This window comes from Heptranchias perlo, chromosome 37 (genome assembly GCF_035084215.1).
Source record: "Heptranchias perlo isolate sHepPer1 chromosome 37, sHepPer1.hap1, whole genome shotgun sequence".
NCBI lineage: Eukaryota > Metazoa > Chordata > Chondrichthyes > Hexanchiformes > Hexanchidae > Heptranchias > Heptranchias perlo.
In genome coordinates this window covers 524,640-546,704 of record NC_090361.1, presented here as the reverse complement: position 1 = coordinate 546,704, position 22,065 = coordinate 524,640, and the positions used below count along the sequence as shown (strand labels likewise).

The 22,065-nt window shown below is 46.0% G+C and overlaps 1 protein-coding gene across 1 annotated transcript in view; it reads left to right on the top strand.

The window, feature by feature from the left end:
- LOC137304256 (tumor necrosis factor ligand superfamily member 14-like) overlaps window positions 1–21,049 on the top strand; it is a 31,100-nt gene extending 10,051 nt beyond the window's left edge. The window contains exons 3-4 of the mRNA XM_067972809.1: window positions 4,023–4,067; window positions 18,835–21,049. Of these exons, the coding sequence (XP_067828910.1) occupies window positions 4,023–4,067; window positions 18,835–19,250 (461 nt within the window). The 3' untranslated portion in view covers window positions 19,251–21,049. The remainder of the gene's footprint in view (window positions 1–4,022; window positions 4,068–18,834) is intronic.
- The last annotated feature ends 1,016 nt before the right edge of the window (window positions 21,050–22,065 follow it).

Below are 22,065 nucleotides of genomic sequence, written 5' to 3'. Positions count from 1 at the left end.
TATCAGATTCAGGTTGCTTGATGGGCAGATGTAGAGGGAACTTTACTCCGTATTTAACGCAGGCTGCAGCTGATCTGGGAGTGTTTGATGGTGATACTCAGAGCAATTGATGGTGACATTTGGAAAGGTTAGTGTTGACATTGGAAGAGACTATTGTTGACACTTGCAAAGGTTGGCTCGTTGGTGACACTGGAGAGATTGGAGCAGATACTAGGGAAGGTCAATTGTGACACTAGGAGACATTGGTCGTGTCCTGGGAGAAGTCGATGGTGATACTCCGAGGTCGACACCAGGAGAGGTTGGTGCTGATTCTGGGACAGGTTGGTAGCCAGGAGGTGTTTGTTGTTGTGTTTTAATCGATTACTGAGATTTAGGAACATTGGAACAGGAGGAGGCCGTTCAGCCCCTCGAGTCTGTTCTGCCATTCAATTAGATCATGGCTTATTCTGTATCTCAACTCCATTTACCTGCCTTTTCTCCCTTGATACCCTTCCCTAAACAAAAGGTATATTTTTGCAATAGTATGATTGATGTTGCAGCTAGACTCGAAAGGGGCAATCCCACAAGCTTCTGCTGTGTTAACCTCAATGAGATTGAATAGAAACAATAGATTGTTGAGTCAATGCACATTACCCACCCCAAGATTCATCACTCAGATAGGCAACTTGAAGTCAGGAAGTGAGTTTTGAATCTTTGTTTTCCAATTTTAAAACTGATTCTGTTATTCCCACTCTCAGAGGGGAGCTGTGCTCGGTGGCAAAACATATTGGAGAATTGGCCCAACTCATCTTTGTAGCCTCATCTTTGACTCAGAGTGTAGCTTTCATTTTGCGAGCTTCCAAATGAAATAATCAGGAAAAGACCATCTGGTCCATCAAACCCAACCCCTCAGATATGGTACACGCAGAAACATCACTGAACTCCCCGTCTCTGAGCTCCCCGTCACTGAACTCCCCGTCTCTGAGCTCCCCGTCACTGAACTCCCCGTCACTGAGCTCCCCGTCTCTGAACTCCCCGTCACTGAGCTCCCCATCTCCCCAGTCACAATCTCCTGGCAGTGGTAAAAAAAGAGAAACCTCAGGCAAATTTAGGAAAAACTCTTGGAAATTCCTCCCACTTCCTATGGCAATTAAGCAGAACTCCAGAAAACTGTGGTAACCCATAATTCGTTGTACCTGAGCTACCCTAACTGGAAATGCCCTCCTCTCTCAGGAACCTGCCCAGTGCCATTTTGAAGGATTGTTGGGAATCCATTCCCAATGCTCCAATTATCTGTTTCCGAGGGCAATGACTGAAAAGAAATACTTCCCACCCTCTAACCTAACTCTTTGCCTGTGGACTTTTCACTCATGCTGACTAGTTGTACCATCAAAAAAAACCTAGCTAAATGGATAGAATCTAATCCTTTCATAATTTTTAAAAACCTCAATCATATCTCCTCTAGGCCTGTATTTCTCTCATGAAAATAGCTCCAGTGTCTGGTGCCCTCCTTATAACTAAGAGCCCGAACAATGGGTACCACGTTGACCATCCTCCTGTGTATCTTCTATAGGACGTTAATATCCCCCACCATGTGTGGGGACCAAAACAGGAACTCCTGCATGGCACACGTAACTGGAGTTTTCCCATTTCAACTGCGTTAAACTGCATTTATCAATATTGACGGACTTCTGCCACATTTGGATCCTGTCCCCTAACTTAACTAAATTGACTTGTAACCTGTTTATTTGATCTAAATTCCCAACTCTTGTGCAGATTATCTGTATTATGTGCAGATTTATAAGTATTGTATCAATACCCGCATCTAAATCATTTATCAAGATGATAAACAGCCACAGTCCCAACATGTAATCCTGTGGGATTCCACTCACTGGGACACAAACAGCCTCCCAGTAACTCACCCAACTGGCAGTGAGGTCATAGCCCAATCTTGTTCTCACTCAATATCTCCATGGGCACTTTCCAGTGATTCGAGGTGGGACCTCAATCTGATTGTTTCCCCATCTCCAGCCTGGGGATTAAAGGCAATTGTAGCAATCTAATTACCATCAGTTCACTCGGCACAGACTGCAGCTTGAATCCAGCAACACTCTCCCAATTGACAATGCCTTTCAGCCGCTAGGCCATTGGAGGAGCTGGATTTTGACTCTGAACAGGATGAAACTAGGAGACAGCAATCACTGAACTGACTCTGAACTGGATTGCAAAAATACAATTAAAAGCATAAATGCCATTTGTCAGCGTTTGAAGCTGATGTCACTGTTGATTTTTGTCATCAGATGCTTAGTCTATGTGCCAGCATCTGATGACAAAAATCAACATGAATCAAACTCGCCTCAGTGCTCTCTCCACCTGAGGCCAATACTTTAGATCTCAGCTGCTGCATACTTTAGGTGGGAATTCTTGTGAGAACCTTACAGGTTGCAGATGTCGGAATCCTTTCTAAAAGCAGCAGGAAGAGGGAAGAGGGAAGGAGAAATGAGGGTAACAAAGGGGGGAATCATTGGCAATGAAAGGGCAGGAAATGGACGGCAATGAAAGGGCAGGAAATGGACAGCAATGAAGGGGAGAAGGAAAGGTGAAAAACAGTTTACAGCACAGGAGGAAGGAACTTGGCCCATTGCGTCTGTGCTAGCTCTTTGATTGAGCCAATCCAAAACTAATCTCACTGGATGGCATTGAAGGGGAAATGAAGGAGGTAGTGGCTAGGAGCAGTACATTGGAGGGGAAGAGGAGAGAAGCTGGGAGTGGTGCTTTGGGGTGGGGAGGAAGGAAAGTGCCAGCTTGAACTGAAAGGAACAGAAGGGGAAAGCAGGGCCAGTGTGAACTGTGGGAAGAATATTCACATGAATGGGGACAGGGAGAAGCAGAGATTCCACTGAACAGAGTGGGGGTGGGGAAAGAGTGTCAGTTTGAAAGGAGCTAAAGAATAATGCCTAAATGAATACCAACTTGAACTGGGTTCAATTGATGGAGAAGAGTGTCAGCTTGAATTAAGGAGCTAGGGAAAAGTGGCAGGTTGAATTGAGAGGCAAGAAGGAGGAGTCTCAGTCGGAAGTGAGAGAGTTGGAGGAGGGAAGAGTGTCTGTGAAACTCTGAAATGAGTTCAGTGAACTGGGGTCAGGAGGTATTGGATTTGAGAGTTTGACCGTTGACGTAACTTTTGATGTGATAGTCTGTCTATTGAAAATCCAAACGTCACTTTGTTTTCCTTTCTATTAGATTAAAAATCTATTCATTGTGAAGTATAAAAATGCTTAAAATTAACCAGAATTAAATATTTTTAATGTAAAAGTTCAAAATTTTCTAACAAAGCACTGCCTCCAAACTCCCCGAGAAATGCACCACAGTTTGTGCTGTCAACATTTGGGTTTTCTCTAAAGGCTTTCATATAATTACCACCCCCCCCCCCGATACAAGTTCAGAGATGTTGGGTATACTTACATCTTAAATTACAAAACCCATGTAACTACGTGTTTATATGTCGTAGACTTATAATTAGGGCCATTATTGAGTATAATTAGGGCCATTATTGAGTATAATTAGGGCCATTATTGAGTTGTCAAGATTTTTGGGAATCTTACACCAGGTTATAGTCCAACAGTTATATTTGAAAATCTTGTGATGATCTTGAAAATCTGGTGTTGTAAGATTCCTTACATTTGTCCACCCCAGTCCATCACCGGCATCTCCACATCAAGATTTTTGGGGGCTGAGTCAGCTTTTTTGAAGCTTTGGGTCAGCTTTTGCTAGTTTTCTAGGTTGGCATGAATTACTAGTGGCCAGAAAGATCAACAAAAGTTTCTTATGTTGGCCCCAGATCCTGAATTAAAAAATACTTACGTTGTGCCACACGAATACTTTGCAACATGAACCATGATGGGAATTGTGTAAGATATGATTCCAAATGATAACATATTGAAAGTCTTTAGAATATTTGTAGCACTTTCTGTTTATATTCATGATTCTCTCAGAGAATGTTCAAATGTGATTTTATGAAGAATCTTTGTTTTATTATTTAGACGTGACCGTCAAAGATTCAACAATGCCTGCAGCTCATGTTACTGGTAAGACTATGCCTCAGCAAGTATCATAATTTAAAATAAATCAATCATATTGTCACACTGATAACATCATTCCATCTTACTGTAATAACCTCAGAACACTAACTGCGCTTTTATAAAGGTGTCTGATAAGGGGGTTCAATGCCTGTCACTATAATGGGGTTCAGTATGTCTCACTCATTGTTACAGGGTGAGTGTGCTGTAAAGGGGAACGGTAGCTTAATGGTTATGGTACAGGATTAATAACCCAGAGGTCATCAGTTCAAATCTCACCAGGACAAGTTGTGAAATTGAATTCAATAAATCTGGTAATTTGTGGGCAAGCACCAGAAAAATAACTATGAACATTTCCGGATTCTTGTAAAAAGCCAACCGGTTCACTCATGTTCTTCAGTGAACAGAACCTGTCACTCATTCCTGGTCTGGCCTACTGTGATTCCAGTCCCCAATTATATGGTTGACTCTTAATGTCCTCTGAAGTCCCTGGCAAGTCACCCAGTTTATTAACTGCTACAAAGTTCAATAAGACGATTGGATAAGCCTATCGGCAAATTGCCCAAGTTGGGAGAGCTGTCCCATAGACATTGCCTGAGAAGGCATCTAATATCTCAGCAACATCCAAGACTCCTCCATCGTCAGTCCTGTCCCATGGGCAGGATACACCCACCAGAGGTGGGAGCACATTACATATACATTCGGCTGGAGTGACTCTGGGAATCCTCAACATTGACTCCGGATCCCGTGAAGGCTCATGGAATCAGGTCTAACAAGGCCAACAAAACCTCCTGCTGATCACCACCCACCACCCCTCTCAAATGATGAATCAGTACCTCTGCACTTGTAGAAATCTCGGAGGGAAGCAAGGGTACAGAATATACTTTGGGTGGGGAATTTCAATGTCCACCAGCAAGGGTCTCAGAAGTAACACCACTGACCGAGCTGATAGAGTTCTGAAGGACAATTTGGGCATGCATCAGGTGGTTAGGGAACCAACATTTGGAAGTAACCTACTTGACCTCATCATCACCAACTTACTTGTCGTAGAAACGTGTGTCTATGATAGCATTGGCAGAAGTGACCATCACACAATCCTGTGAAGGCAAACTCTCATCTCCACAGTGAGGACACATTCCATCATCAAATGTAGCACTTTCTGCTAAATGGGACAGACTAAGGACAGATCTAGCAGCCAAAAACTGGGCGTCCATGAAGTTGTAGTCAAATTGTATACCACCACAATTTGTGACCTCATGGCCTGGCACATTCTTCAATTCTTGATCACCATCAAGCCAGGACAACAACCCTGGTTAATGTGAAGCAGAGATGGAGCTGAACCAGACATACCTAAGAATGAGGTGTGAAGCTTGTGAAGCAATGCACAGGGCTACCTGCATGATAAAAACCAAAAGCAGCAGGCTATAGACAGAGCTAAGTGATCTCACAACCAATACATCAGAGCAAAGATCTGTAGTCCTACCAATTACAGTCGAGAATGATGGTGGACAACCAGGAAACTAATTGGTGGAGGCCCCGTGAACATTTCCATCCTCCACCATGGTGCAGCCCAACACATGAGAAGAAGAAACAAATGCTTAAGTATTTACAAACATCTTTAGCCAGAAGGTCCTCAGGTCCCCACCATCATAGATACCAGTTTCCTGCCAATTTGATTCATTCAACATAATATTAAAAAGCGACTGAATGCACTGGACACAGCAAAGGCGATGAGCCCTGACAGCATCTTGGGTGTACTCCTGAATACCTGCATATAAGAGCAAGCTGTTCCAGTACAGCCATGATACTGGCATCTACCCAAAAATGTGCAGGACTACCCAGGTATGTCCTATCCACAAAAAAAGGAGACATCTAACCCTGTTAATTACTGCTCCATCAGCCATCTGCCAATCAGCAGTAAAGTGATGGAAGGAGTCATTAATAATGACATCAGCAAACATCTGCTGACCCACAGCCCGCTGACCCACAACCCTCTCGCCCACAGCCCGCTGACCCACAGCCCGCTGACCCACAACCCTCTGACCCACAACCCTCTCACCCACAACCCTCTCGCCCACAGCCCGCTGACCCACAACCCTCTGACCCACAACCCTCTGACCCACAGCCCTCTGACCCACAGTCCACTCATGCTATGGTTACAAGCACAATCAAACACAGCTGGCTGAAAATGAGACCGTCCTCTCACTAGTCTAGTCAGTCCACATATATCATTCATCATCCCTGAAACAAAAGGCTAGATCAGCCTTCTATCAATATTGAATTAAAGTCAGTCACTGACAATGACCTATGACCCTTGCTATGCAATGCAAAATCTGGAATCGTTTAACCCAATCAGCACCTTAAAGTTCATATTGTGTTTCTCCTGAAGGTGCAGCCCTAGTTTGAGGCGTCTCCTTTGAGAAATACCTCGTGCGACTGTGGGGGGTTTTAACTCCTCATCTGCCGTTTCTAGCAATTGAAAAATTAAACACAGACAAATTCCATTTTTTGACACCGTGCATTATAAGGGGGTTCAGTACCCACTGTGTTACTGGGAGGGTGGATTATAATCACACTGACTATATTACTGGAAGATGCATTATTAGGGGATGTGTATCTCTCATTATATCACTATAAGGGTGTATTGTAAAGGGGTTCATCATCTCTCACCGTCTATGCATCTTGCTGAGGGTTGACAACCCTCCTGTATTGTATGAGAGTCTCCTAGAATTGAGGATTGTTCTCCTGGTTACTGCAGTTAGCGGATAAGCAGGAGGACTGGGGGGTTCATGAATTTAAAGCTAAAGAATTAGCCTTCGGCCTGACAGTATTCCAATTCCCCCAACAATTTGAATGACCTGCATGGAGTCCTGTAAAATATTGGCCCAAATCATTTCACAGTTTGTTAGAGGGGTGGGGCCAGGATAAAGGTCAAAGGTAAAGGCCGGCAACAGTGAGAAGTGATAATCCAGGGAATGAGGAGGTTCTATTAATACAGGAGGTCGCATGGCTGGAGGGGGAAGCTGGTCCCTTCCTGTCCGTCAATTTCGTATGTTCGTAATGTGCTAGTAATAGGGAGTCTGTGCGAGTAATAGGGAGTCTGCGTGAGTAAAAGGGAGTCTGTGCAAGTAATAGGGAGACTGCGCGAGTAATAGGGAGACTGCGTCAGTAATAGGGAGTCTGCACCAGTAATAGGGAGACTGCACAGTAATAGGGAGACTGCGCGAGTAATAGGAAGAATGCACGAGTAATAGAGAGACTGCGCCAGTAATAGGGAGTCTGCTCGAGTAATAGGGAATCTGTGCGAGTAATAGGAAGTCTGCGCCAGTAATAGGGAGACTGCACAGTAATAGGGAGACTGCGCCAGTAATAGGGAGACTGCGCCAGTAATAGGGAGTCTGCGCCAGTAATCGAGAGACTGCACCAGTAATAGGGAGTCTGCGTGAGTAAAAGGGAGTCTGTGCAAGTAATAGGGAGACTGCGCGAGTAATAGGGAGACTGCGTCAGTAATAGGGAGTCTGCGCCAGTAATAGGGAGTCTGCGCCAGTAATCGAGAGACTGCACCAGTAATAGGGAGTCTGCGTGAGTAATAGGGAATCTGTGCGAGTAATAGGAAGTCTGCGCCAGTAATAGGGAGACTGCGCCAATAATAGGGAGACTGCACCAATAATAGGGAGACTGCACAGTAATAGGGAGACTGCGCGAGTAATAGGAAGAATGCACGAGTAATAGAGAGACTGCGCCAGTAATAGGGAGTCTGCTCGAGTAATAGGGAATCTGTGCGAGTAATAGGAAGTCTGCGCCAGTAATAGGGAGACTGCACAGTAATAGGGAGACTGCGCCAGTAATAGGGAGACTGCGCCAGTAATAGGGAGACCGCACGAGTAATAGGGCGACTGCACGAGTAATAGGGCGACTGCACGAGTAATAGGGTGTCTGCGCGAGTAATAGGGAATCTGTGCGAGTAATAGGAAGACTGCGCCAGTAATAGGGAGACTGCGCCAGTAATAGGGAGACTGCGCCAGTAATAGGGAGACCGCACGAGTAATAGGGCGACTGCACGAGTAATAGGGAGTCTGCGCGAGTAATAGGGAGTCTGCACCAGTAATAGGGAGACTGCGCGAATAATAGGGAAATTGCGCGAGTAATAGGGAGACTGCGCCAGTAATAGGAAGATTGCGCCAGTAATAGGGAGACTGCGCGAGTAATAGGGAGACTGCGCGAGTAATAGGGAGACTGCGCGAGTAATAGGGAGACTGCGCGAGTAATAGGGAGTCTGCACCACTAATAGGAGTCTGTGCCAGTAATAGGGAGACTGCGCGAGTAATAGGGAGTCTGCACCACTAATAGGAGTCTGTGCCAGTAATAGGGAGACTGCGCGAGTAATAGGGAGACTGTGCCAGTAATAGGGAGACTGCGCGAGTAATAGGGAGACTGCGCCAGTAATAGGGAGGCTGCGCCAGTAATGAGGAGCCTGCGCGAGTAATAGGGAAGCTGCGTGAGTAATAGGGAGACTGCGCGAGTAATAGGGAGACTGCGCGAGTAATAGGGAGACTGCGCGAGTAATAGGGAGTCTGCGTGAGTAATAGGGAGTCTGCGCCAGTAATAGGGAGTCAGCGCCAGTAATAGTGAGACTGCGCCAGCAATAGGGAGAATGCACCAGTAATAGTGAGACTGCGCAAGTAATAGTGAGACTGCGCCAGTAATAGTGAGACTGTGCCAGTAATAGTGAGACTGCACCAGTAATAATCAGACTGCATGAGTAATAGGGAATCAGCGCCAGTAATAGTGAGACTGCGCGAGTAATAGTGAGACTGCACCAGTAATTGTGAGACTGTGCCAGTAATTGGGAGACTGCACCAGTAATAGTGAGACTGCGCCAGTAATAGTGAGACTGCACCAGTAATAGTGAGACTGTGCCAGTAATTGGGAGACTGCGCCAGTAATAGCGATACTGCGCCAGTAATAGCGAGACTGCGCGAGTAATAGGGAGACTGCGCGAGTAATAGCGAGACTGCGTGAGTAATAGTGAGACTGCGCGAGTAATAGGGAGACTGCGCCAGTAATAGGGAGACTGCACCAGTAATAGGGAGTCTGCGTGAGTAAAAGGGAGTCTGTGCAAGTAATAGGGAGACTGCGCGAGTAATAGGGAGACTGCGCGAGTAATAGGGAGTCTGCGCCAGTAATAGGGAGTCTGCGCCAGTAATAGAGAGAGTGCACCAGTAATAGGGAGTCTGCGTGAGTAAAAGGGAGTCTGTGCAAGTAATAGGGAGACTGTGCGAGTAATAGGGAGTCTGCGCGAGTAATAGGGAGACTGCGTCTGTAATAGGGAGACTGCGCGAGTAAAAGGGAATTTGTGCAAGTAATAGGGAGACTGTGCAAGTAATAGGGAGTCTGCGCCGGTAAAAGGGAGTCAGCGTCAGTAATAGTGAGACTGCGCCAGCAATAGGGAGACTGCACCAGTAAAAGTGAGACTGCGCAAGTAATAGTGAGACTACGCCAGTAATAGTGAGACTGTGCCAGTAATAGTGAGACTGCACCATTAATAATCAGATTGCATCAGTAATAGGGAGTTAGCGCCAGTAATAGTGAGACTGCGTGAGTAATAGTGAGACTGCGCGAGTAATAGGGAGACTGCGCCAGTAATAGTGAGACTGCGCGAGTAATAGGGAGTCTGCGCGAGTAATAGGGAGACTGTGCCAGTAATAGCGAGTCTGCGCCAGTAATAGAGAGACTGCACCAGTAATAGGGAGTCTGCGTGAGTAAAAGGGAGTCTGTGCAAGTAATAGGGAGACAGCGCCAGTAATAGGGAGACTGCGCCAGTAATAGGGAGTCTGCTCGAGTAATAGGGAATCTGTGCGAGTAATAGGAAGTCTGCGCCAGTAATAGGGAGACTGCGCCAATAATAGGGAGACTGCACAGTAATAGGGAGACTGCGCAAGTAATAGGGAGACTGCACCAGTAATAGGGAGACTGCGCCAGTAATAGGGAGTCTGCGCGAGTAATAGGGAGACTGCACGAGTAATAGCGAGACTGCGTGAGTAATAGTGAGACTGCGCGAGTAATAGGGAGACTGCGCCAGTAATAGGGAGACTGCGCGAGTAATAGTGAGACTGCGCCAGTAATAGGGAGACTGCGCCAGTAATAGTGAGGCTGCGCCAGTAATAGGGAGACTGCACCAGTAATAGTGAGACTGCGCTAGTAATAGTGAGACTGCGCGAGTAATAGCGAGACTGCGCCAGTAATAGCGAGACTGCGCCAGTAATAGGGAGACTGCGCCAGTAAGAGGGAGACTGTGCCAGTAATAGTGAGACTGCATGAGTAATGGTGAGACTGCACCAGTAATAGTGAGACTGTGCCAGTAATAGGGAGACTGCGTGAGTAATAGGGAGACTGCGTGAGTAATAGTGAGACTGCGCCAGTAATAGTGAGACTGCGTGAGTAATAGTGAGACTGCATAAGTAATAGTGAGACTGCGCGAGTAATAGTGAGACTGCATGAGTGATAGTGAGACTGCGGCAGTAATAGGGAGACTGCGCCAGTTATAGGGAGACTGCGTGAGTAATAGTGAGACTGCACGAGTAATAGTGAGACTGTGCCAGTAATAGGGAGACTGCGCCAGTAATAGTGAGATTGCGTGAGTAATAGGGGGACTGTGCCAGTAATAGGGAGACTGCGCCAGTAATAGGGAGACTGCATGAATAATAGGGAGACTGCGCCAGTAATAGTGAGACTGCGTGAGTAATAGTTAGACTGTGCCAGTAATACGGAGACTGCGTGAGTAATAGGGAGACTGCGTGAGTAATAGTGAGACTGCGTGAGTAATAGGGAGACTGCGCGAGTAATTGGGAGACTGCGTGAGTAATAGTGAGACTCTGCCAGTAATAGGGAGACTGTGTGAGTAATAGGGAGTCTGCGTGAGTAATAGGGAGACTGCGCGAGTAATTGGGAGACTGCGTGAGTAATAGGGAGACTGCGCGAGTAATAGGGAGACTGCGTGAGTAATAGTGAGACTGTGCCAGTAATAGGGAGACTGCATGAGTAATAGGGAGACTGCGCGAGTAATAGGGAGACTGCGCGAGTAATAGTGAGACAGCGCCAGTAATAAGGAGTCTGCGCCAATAATAGGAGTCTGCACCAGTAATAGTGAGACTGCGCCAGTAATATTGAGACTGCGCCAGTAATAGTGAGACTGTGCCAGTAATAGTGAGACTGCACCAGTAATTGTGAGACTGCGCCAGTAATTGGGAGACTGTGCCAGTAATAGGGAGACTGCTCCAGTAATAGTGAGACTGCGCCAGTAATAGGGAGACTGTGCGAGTAATAGGGAGACTGCGCGAGTAATAGCGAGACTGCACGAGTAATAGGGAGACTGCGCGAGTAATAGCGAAACTGCGTGAGTAATAGTGAGACTGCGTGAGTAATAGGGAGACTGCACCAGTAATAGGGAGACTGCGCCAGTAATAGGGAGACTGCACCAGTAATAGTGAGACTGCGCGAGTAATAGGGAGACTGCACCAGTAATAGGGAGACTGCGCCAGTAATAGGGAGACTGCACCAGTAATAGTGAGACTGCGCCAGTAATAGGGAGACTGCGCCAGTAATAGTGAGACTGCGCCAGTAATAGGGAGGCTGCGCCAGTAATAGGGAAACTGTGCCAGTAATAGTGAGACTGCATGAGTAATAGTGAGACTGCACCAGTAATAGAGAGACTGCGCCAGTAATAGGGAGACTGCGCGAATAATAGAGAGACTGTGCCAGTAATAGTGAGACTGCACCAGTAATAGGGAGACTGCGCGAATAATAGTGAGACTGCGCCAGTAATAGGGAGACTGCACCAGTAATAGTGAGACTGAGACAGTAATAGGGAGACTGCGCCAGTAATAGTGAGACTGCGTGAGTAATAGTGAGACTGCGCGAGTAATAGTGAGACTGCATGAATAAGAGTGAGATTGCGCCAGTAATAGGGAGACTGCGTGAGTAATAGGGAGTCTGCATGAGTAATAGTGAGACTGCGCCAGTAATAGGGAGACTGCGCCAGTAATAGTGAGACTGCGTGAATAATAATGGGACTGCGCGAGTAATAGTGAGACTGCGCCAGTAATAGTGAGACTGCGTGAGTAATAGGGAGACTGCATGAATAATAGGGAAACTGCGCCAGTAATAGTGAGACTGCGTGAGTAATAGTGAGACTGTGCCAGTAATAGGGAGACTGCGTGAGTAATAGTGAGACTGTGCCAGTAATAGTGCGACTGCATGAGTAATAGGGAGACTGCGCCAGTAATAGTGAGACTGCACCAGTAATAGTGAGACTGCATGTGAAATAGTGAGACTGCGCCAGTAATAGTGAGACTGTGCCAGTAATAGTGAGACTGTGCCAGTAATAGTGAGACTGCACCAGTAATAATCAGACTGCGTGAGTAATAGGAAGACTGTGCCAGTAATAGGGAGACTGTACCAGTAAAGTGAGACTGCGCGAGTAATAGTGAGACTGCGTGAGTTATTGTGAGACTGCACCAGTAATTGTGAGACTGCGCCAGTAATAGGGAGATTGCGCCAGTAATAGGGAGACTGCGCGACTAATAGGGAGACTGCGCGAGTAATAGCGAGACTGCGCGAGTAATAGGGAGACTACGCGAGTAATAGCGAGACTGCGCGAGTAATAGGGAGACTGCGCGAGTAATAGGGAGACTGCACAAGTAATAGGGAGACTACGCCAGTAATAGAAAGACTGCGCCAGTAATAGTGAGACTGCGTGAGTAATAGTGAGACTGCACCAGTAATAGTGAGACTGCGCCAGTAATAGCGAGATTGCGCGAGTAATAGCGAGACTGCGCCAGTAATAGGGAGACTGTGCGAGTAATAGTGGGACTGCATGAGTAATAGTGAGACAGCGCCAGTAATAGGGAGACTGCGCGAGTAATAGGGAGACTGCGTGAGTAATAGTGAGACTGTGCCAGTAATAGGGAGACTGCATGAGTAATAGGGAGACTGCGTGAGTAATAGTGAGACTGCGTGAGTAATAGGGAGACTGCGCGAGTAATTGGGAGACTGCGTGAGTAATAGTGAGACTCTGCCAGTAATAGGGAGACTGTGTGAGTAATAGGGAGTCTGCGTGAGTAATAGGGAGACTGCGCGAGTAATTGGGAGACTGCGTGAGTAATAGTGAGACTCTGCCAGTAATAGGGAGACTGCGTGAGTAATAGGGAGACTGCGTGAGTAATAGTGAGACTGTGCCAGTAATAGCGAGACAGTGCGACTAATAGGGAGACTGCGCCAGTAATAGGGTGACTGCGCCAGTAATAGTGAGACTGCGTGAGTAATAGTGAGACTGCATGAGTAATAGTGAGATTGCGCCAGTAATAGGGAGACTGTGTGAGTAATAGGGAGTCTGCGTGAGTAATAGTGAGACTGCGCCAGTAATAGGGAGACTGCGCCAGTAATAGTGAGACTGCGTGAGTAATAGTGAGACTGCACGAGTAATAGTGAGACGGCACGAGTAATAGTGAGACTGTGCCAGTAATAGGGAGACTGCGCCAGTAATAGTGAGACTGCGTGAGTAATAGTGAGACTGCGCCAGTAATAGTGAGACTGTGTGGGTAATAGTTAGACTGCACCAGTAATAGGGAGACTGCGTGAGTAATAGTGAGACTGCGCGAGTAATAGAGAGAGTGCACCAGTTCTAGTGAGACTGCGTGAGTAATAGTGAGACTGTGCCAGTAATAGGGAGACTGCGTGAGTAATAGGGAGACTGCGTGAGTAATAGTGAGACTCTGCCAGTAATAGTGAGACGGTGCGAGTAATAGGGAGACTGCGCCAGTAAAAGGGTGACTGCGCCAGTAATAGTGGACTGCGTGAGTAATAGTGAGACTGCATAAGTAATAGTGAAACTGCGGGAGTAATAGTGAGACTGCATGAGTAATAGTGAGATTGTGCCAGTAATAGGGAGACTGTGTGAGTAATAGGGAGTCTGCGTGAGTAATAGTGAGACTGCGCCAGTAATAGTGAGACTGCGCCAGTAATTGGGAGACTGTGCCAGTAATAGGGAGACTGCGCCAGTAATAGTGAGACTGCGCCAGTAATAGGGAGACTGTGCGAGTAATAGGGAGACTGCGCGAGTAATAGCGAGACTGCGCGAGTAATAGGGAGACTGCGCCAGTAATAGGGAGACTGTACCAGTAAAGTGAGACTGCGCGAGTAATAGTGAGACTGCGTGAGTTATTGTGAGACTGCACCAGTAATTGTGAGACTGCGCCAGTAATAGGGAGATTGCGCCAGTAATAGGGAGACTGCGCGACTAATAGGGAGACTGCGCGAGTAATAGCGAGACTGCGCGAGTAATAGGGAGACTGCGCGAGTAATAGCGAGACTGTGCGAGTAATAGGGAGACTGCGCAAATAATAGGGAGACTGCGCAAGTAATAGGGAGACTGTGCGAGTAATAGGGAGACTGCGTGAGTAATAGTGAGACTGTGCCAGTAATAGGGAGACTGCATGAGTAACAGTGAGACTGCGCCAGTAATAGTGAGATGGTGCGAGTAATAGGGACACTGCGCCAGTAATAGGGTGACTGCGCCAGTAATAGTGAGACTGCGTGAGTAGTAGTGAGACTGCATGAGTAATAGTGAGATTGCGCCAGTAATAGGGAGACTGCGTGAGTAATAGGGAGTCTGCGTGAGTAATAGGGAGACTGCGCGAGTAATTGGGAGACTGCGTGAGTAATAGTGAGACTGTGCCAGTAATAGGGAGACTGCGTGAGTAATAGGGAGACTGCGTGAGTAATAGTGAGACTGTGCCAGTAGTAGCGAGACGGTGCGAGTAATAGGGAGACTGCGCCAGTAATAGGGTGACTGCGCCAGTAATAGTGAGACTGCGTGAGTAATAGTGAGACTGCATGAGTAATAGTGAGATTGCGCCAGTAATAGGGAGACTGTGTGAGTAATAGGGAGTCTGCGTGAGTAATAGAGAGACTGCGCCAGTAATAGGGAGACTGCGCCAGTAATAGTGAGACTGCGTGAGTAATAGTGAGACTGCACGAGTAATAGTGAGACGGCACGAGTAATAGTGAGACTGTGCCAGTAATAGGGAGACTGCGCCAGTAATAGTGAGACTGCGTGAGTAATAGTGAGACTGCGCCAGTAATAGTGAGACCGCGTGAGTAATAGTGAGACTGCGTGAGTAATAGTTAGACTGCACCAGTAATAGGGAGACTGCGTGAGTAATAGTGAGACAGCGCCAGTAATAGAGAGAGTGCACCAGTTCTAGTGAGACTGCGTGAGTAATAGTGAGACTGCGTGAGTAATAGTTAGACTGCACCAGTAATAGGGAGACTGCGTGAGTAATAGTGAGACAGCGCCAGTAATAGAGAGAGTGCACCAGTTCTAGTGAGACTGCGTGAGTAATAGTGAGACTGTGCCAGTAATAGGGAGACTGCATGAGTAATAGGGAGACTGCGTGAGTAATAGTGAGACTCTGCCAGTAATAGTGAGACGGTGCGAGTAATAGGGAGACTGCGCCAGTAATAGGGTGACTGCGCCAGTAATAGTGGACTGCGTGAGTAATAGTGAGACTCCGCCAGTAATAGTGAGACTGTGTGGGTAATAGTTAGACTGCACCAGTAATAGTGAGACTGCGTGAGTAATAGTGAGACTGCATGAGTAATAGTTAGACTGCACCAGTAATAGTGAGACTGCGTGAGTAATAGTGAGACTGCATGAGTAATAGTTAGACTGCACCAGTAATAGTGAGACTGCGTGAGTAATAGTGATACTGTGTGAGTAATAGTGAGACTGTGTGGGTAATAGTTAGACTGCACCAGTAATAGTGAGACTGCGTGAGTAATAGTGAGACTGCATGAGTAATAGTTAGACTGCGTGAGTAATAGTGAGACTGTGAGTAATAGTGAGACTGCACCAGTAATAGTGAGACTGTGTGAGTAATAGTGAGACTGCATGAGTAATAGTGAGACTGCGTGAGTAATAGTGAGACTGTGTGAGTAATAGTGAGACTGTGTGAGTAAAAGCATTTGGAACAGCGGACGGTTTCTCTTAGCAGGGAAAAAATGTTCAGCAGTGACCCAAAAACAGCTGAGGAAATTTCTTACCCAGACTTGCTCTGATTTCTAAATTATGTTGTAATCATCTCACTGAAATCTTTGTATTCTACAAAACAAAAAGACTGAAATATTTTATTCGGCCTTTTATGATACTGAGACACTCAACTAAGGTAAATGTAATAACATTGACAAACAGTGGGCAGATGTTATGTGAACAAACACCACGTGATTAAATACCACACAATCAAACCTCCAGGAATACGGCCAGCCAGAGTTGGTAACCCTAGGCTTGGTGACTCTCCTGTACAAAATTATATTTTTTTAACCTGACATGGTCACACTTTCTATGTTTACATTCTATTGAGTTGGTTTAATGCACGTCACTGGGACTCCCTTCTGTATGTGTGTATACCTGTGGAATACATTGGTAAATGTGAAATTAGTTAATTTTGCAACTGGTATATTGACTGTGAAAATTTTTATGTGATTTTAAGTGCTAACATGACTAGCTTTCACATCAAAGAATGGCCAAATCACTGCAGCATAAATTACTACATAAATAGTAATTACCCTTAGAGAGGGTGCAGAGGAGATTTACTAGAATGGTGCCAGGGATGAGGGACTTCAGTTATGTGGAGAGACTGGGAAATCTGGGGTTGTTCTCCTTAGAACAGAGGAGGTTAAGGGGAGATTTGATTGAGGTGTTCAAAATCAAGGACAGTTTTGACAGAATAAACAAAGAGAAACTGTTTCCAGTGACAGAAGGGTCAGTAACTAGAGAACACAGATTTAAGCTGTTCGGCAAAAGAACCAGAGGGGAGATGAGGAGAATTTTTTTACACAGCGAGTTGTTATGATCTGGAATGCGCTGCCTGAAAGGACGGTGGAAGCAGATTCAATAATAACTTTCAAAAGGGAATTGGAGAAATACTTGAAGGGATAAACTTTACGGGGCTGTGGGGAAAGAGCAGAGGAGTGGGACTAATAGGATAGCTCTTTCAAAGAGCAGGCACAGGCATGATGGGCCGAATGGTTATTCCACCTATTATGATACTGTGATGATAACTACTTTATTAGACTCTTCCAATCTGGGTCTCTTCCCCCCTGCCCGCCCCCAACTCTGAAAACAGTGTGCCCATCCCCAAACAGGCAATAAGACTTCAGCCATTTCCATGAATTCAATCTTTTTTCCCATTTTTCTCACTTTCTGACCCTGGCAGGTCACTCTCCAACTGATCATTTTGTGAGCCCAGACAATGAGTGTTCGATATTTAACTGCAGGAGGCATCACGGCCAAGCCCCACATGACATCTTTACACCTCACCTACACTTTCAGAGGTCATTGGATAATGTCCAGGACCAGGAACCCTGGCTGCCCGGGGCACTGAGGTCAATTGCAGTGTCCATTTCCTCTTCTGATTGTTATTAACTCAGCAAAGACTGAGAATTGAACCTGGGAGTGTCAAGTCTGTGTAGCTCAGGACCACACCAGGTGGTGTAGAATCATAGAATCATACAAGACAGAAGGAGGCCATTCGGCCCATCGTGCCTGTGCCAGTTCTTTGAAAGAGATATCCAATTAGTCCCACTCTCCTACCCTTTCGTCGTAGCCCTGTCTTTACACCTACAGGCCAGCTGCAACCTGCAATCTTTAATCAAGCATGCAAACAAAGGATAGAGTGAGACTTTAATGTAGTAAAACGTCCCAAGGCGCTTCACAGGAGCATAATGGGACAAAAACTGACACCGAGCCAAGGAAGGAGACTTAGGACAGGTACTTAGGAACGGAGGAGGCCATTCAGCCCCTCGAGCATGTTCTGTCATTCAATTAGATCATGGCTGATCTGTATCTTAACTCCATTTACCCACCTTGGTTCCGTGACCAATTAATCCCCTTACCTAACAAAATCTATCATTCTCAGTTTTGAAATTTTCAATTGACCCCCAGCCTCAACAGCTTTTTTGGGGGAGAGAGTTCCAGATTCCCACTCCCCTTTGTGTGAAGAAGTGCTTCCTGACATCACCCCTGAACGGCCTGGCTCTAATTTTAAGGTTCTGCCCCCTTGTTCTGGACTCCCCCCACCAGAGGAAATAGTTTCCCTCTATCTACCCTATCGAATCCTTTAATCATCTTAAACACCTAAATTAGATCACCCCTTAATCTTCTATATTTAAGGGCATACAAGCCTAGTCTTCTTCAAAGAGAGAGGTTTTAAGATGTGTCTTAAAGGCGGGGAGAGCTGAAGAGGTTTGGGGAGGGAATTCCAGATCTTAGGGCCTAGACAGCCACAGGCACGGCCACCAATGGTGGGGTAAAGGAAGTGGGGGATGCACAATAGGCCTGAATTGGAGGAACGCAGAGATCATGGAGGGTTGTAGTGCTGGAGGAGGTTACGGAGATAGGGAGGGGTGAGGCCGTGGAGGATTTGAACATAAGGATAAGTTTAAAATTGAGGCATTGCTGGACCTGGAGCCAGTGTAGGTCAGTGAGCACAGGGGGTGATGGGAGAATGGAACTTGGAGAGACTGAGGATAGGGGCAGTAGAGTTTTGGGTGAGCTCAAGTTTATGGAGGGTGGGAGATGGGAGACCAGTCAGGAGAGCATTGGAATAGTGGAAGTAACGAAAGCATGAATGATCACCACAGATAATTTGTAAAGGTTGAATGGGTGATGGAACTTGTCTGATTGGAACAATATTTATAGATGTTCTTATTCCTACAGGATGTAACTGCAGTGCTTCTGGGTATGACCGACTGCAGTGGGAGCACAACAGAGGAATTGCTTTCCTGCGTGGAATTGATTATAAAGAAGGAGCTTTGGTGATTAAAACATCTGGACATTACTTTGTTTATTCCAAGATCCTATTGGGAGAAATAAGTTGTGATGTTGAAAGAAATGGGTTTCTGAAACAGGCAGTATTCAAGGAGGGAGCAGCGTATCCAAAACCTATTGAATTAATGGCTGTTCGGAAATTCTTCTGCACAGGAGAGAGTGCGGACCAGTGGCTGGACAATAGCTACTTAGGCGCAATATTTGAATTTAATAAAGGGGATCATGTGTTCATTAAAATAACGGATAAACGACTTTTAAGAATCTCCAATGATGCAGAAACATTCTTTGGCGCTTTTATGATTTAATGTGTCTGTCAGACTCTCTATCCATTTGTCTCATTCAGTAAGAGATCACATCCTTCAATCTGTGTGCTTGTTTCCTGCTTTGCTGATGTGAGGGGTCTGAATTTAAGCACTCGATAATGATCAACTAGGCGTGTAGTTTTGATTTTACAATGCAAGCATTTACCCTGAAGCACTGCTCACAAAGCCTTACTCCTCATGATGTAAATACGGGCCACTTGTGTGTGATATTTGTTTCTGCTGCTCACTCACCCTCTCATGGCAAATGGGCACATGCTTGATTTAATGTTAGTCATTGTTTTATAAATCTATCTTTATTTATTGCTACTTCTCTGGAGTTCCCAGATTTTTTTTTGGTTACAGATTACAGTTCCCAATTGGTTCCAGACTGAGAAAAACAGTTCAGTTTACTTTGGGATTTGTCTAACTGGGGAAGAGAGGGAATATCAACTAATGATGGGACTCAAGCCCTTACTTTTTAAAATTCATTCTCGGGTTGTGGGCGTCGCTGGCGAGGCCGGCATTTATTGCCCATCCCTAATTGCCCTTGAGAAGGTGGTGGTGAGCCGCCTTCTTGAACCGCTGCAGTCCGTGTGGTGAAGGTTCTCCCACAATGCTGTTTGGGAGGGAGTTCCAGGATTTTGACCCAGCGACGATGAAGGAACGGCGATATATTTCCAAGTCGGGATGGTGTGTGACTTGGAGGGGAACGTGCAGGTGGTGTTGTTCCCATGTGCCTGCTGCCCTTGTCCTTCTAGGTGGTAGAGGTCGTGGGTTTGGGAGGTGCTATCGAAGAAGCCTTGGTGAGTTGCTGCAGTGCATCCTGTGGATGGTGCACACTGCAGCCACAGTGCGCCGGTGGTGAAGGGAGTGAATGTTTAGGGTGGTGGATGGGGTGCCAATCAAGCGGGCTGCTTTGTCCTAGATGGTGTCGAGCTTCTTGAGTGTTGTTGGAGCTGCACTCATCCAGGCAAGTGGAGAGTATTCCATCCCACTCCTGACTTGTGCCTTGTAGATGGTGGAAAGGCTTTGGGGAGTCAGGAGGTGAGTCACTCACTGTAGGATACCCAGCCTCTGACATGCTCTAGTAGTGAAGGCATTTATTTACTGCCGCTTTCATATTTGTTCTCATAGCCTTAGTCTCAGTCTATGTGTCCAAACACCCCTCCATCTGTGCTATCCCAATGGGGGTACCCCCTTCACAGGTGCTGTCCCAACGAGCCTGCCAGCCTCAGACTGCCTGTCTTACTGTTCCATTAGGACTGATTGCTTTAGTCTATTCCATCCTCACAGAACTGCCCATCTCAGCTGGACATTCTGTTGGTTACTTGATGCTTATGAGTTGCCTGATGCCCATATGTGATGCCAACGTTATTTTCTGTACATTGCTGGCTGCAGTTTTATCTTTTCTTGGTTTAATCTTGTATTAACGAGCAAACATGAAATAAATTTTAAAATATCTTTTTTTCTGTATTAACCTTTTTAAATTTGAATGAAATGACTGTTGCTGAGGTGATACTGTTTGTACCAGGCACATCTGGCATTTCTGTTTAAAAGTTGGTCAGTATCTGATATTCAGAATCTTATTGTAGTTTCAGGTGTAACGGCAGAGCATTTAATGTAAAGTTGTCGAGCAGGATTCATAGAAGCTGCTTGAATAAAATCAAACTCACAGGCTCTGCCCCAAGTGTTAGATTATTGCACTCAGGGTAAAATTGTGTGTACTGGTTTCTGCTGAACATTGATCCAAACACCAATCAGTGTGTCCCTTCCTGACGAGGGCGATGTCACCAGATCCAAGACTTTACAGGCCGGTTGAGGGCTCAGAAACGTTCACTTTAAAAACAGCACATGGAGCAACTATGTTAGCAATTGAGACCTGTGTCTTCTGCAGGCTTAGCGACAGTTTCTCACTGTGTGTCTCGTGTTTCTCACTGTGTGTCTTGTGTTTCTCAGCAACAGTTTCTCACTGTGAGTCTCGTGTTTCTCACTGTGTGTCTTGTGTTTCTCAGCGACAGTTTCTCACTGTGAGTCTTGTGTTTCTCAGTGATAGTTTCTCACTGTGAGTCTCGTGTTTCTCACTGTGTGTCTTGTGTTTCTCAGCGACAGTTTCTCACTGTGTGTCTTGTGTTTCTCAGTGATAGTTTCTCACTGTGAGTCTCTTGTGTTTCTCAGCGACAGTTTCTCACTGTGAGTCTTGTGTTTCTCAGCGACAGTTTCTCACTGTGAGTCTTGTGTTTCTCAGCGACAGTTTCTCACTGTGTGTCTCGTGTTTCTCAGCGACAGTTTCTCACTGTGTGTCTCGTGTTTCTCACTGTGTGTCTTGTGTTTCTCAGTGATAGTTTCTCACTGTGAGTCTCTTGTGTTTCTCAGCGACAGTTTCTCACTGTGAGTCTTGTGTTTCTCAGCGACAGTTTCTCACTGTGAGTCTTGTGTTTCTCAGCGACAGTTTCTCACTGTGTGTCTCGTGTTTCTCAGCGACAGTTTCTCACTGTGTGTCTCGTGTTTCTCACTGTGTGTCTTGTGTTTCTCAGTGATAGTTTCTCACTGTGAGTCTCTTGTGTTTCTCAGCGACAGTTTCTCACTGTGAGTCTTGTGTTTCTCAGCAACAGTTTCTCACTGTGAGTCTTGTGTTTCTCAGCAATAGTTTCTCACTGTGAGTCTTGTGTTTCTCAGCGACAGTTTCTCACTGTGAGTCTTGTGTTTCTCAGCGACAGTTTCTCACTGTGAGTCTTGTGTTTCTCAGCAATAGTTTCTCACTGTGAGTCTTGTGTTTCTCAGCGACAGTTTCTCACTGTGTGTCTCGTGTTTCTCACTG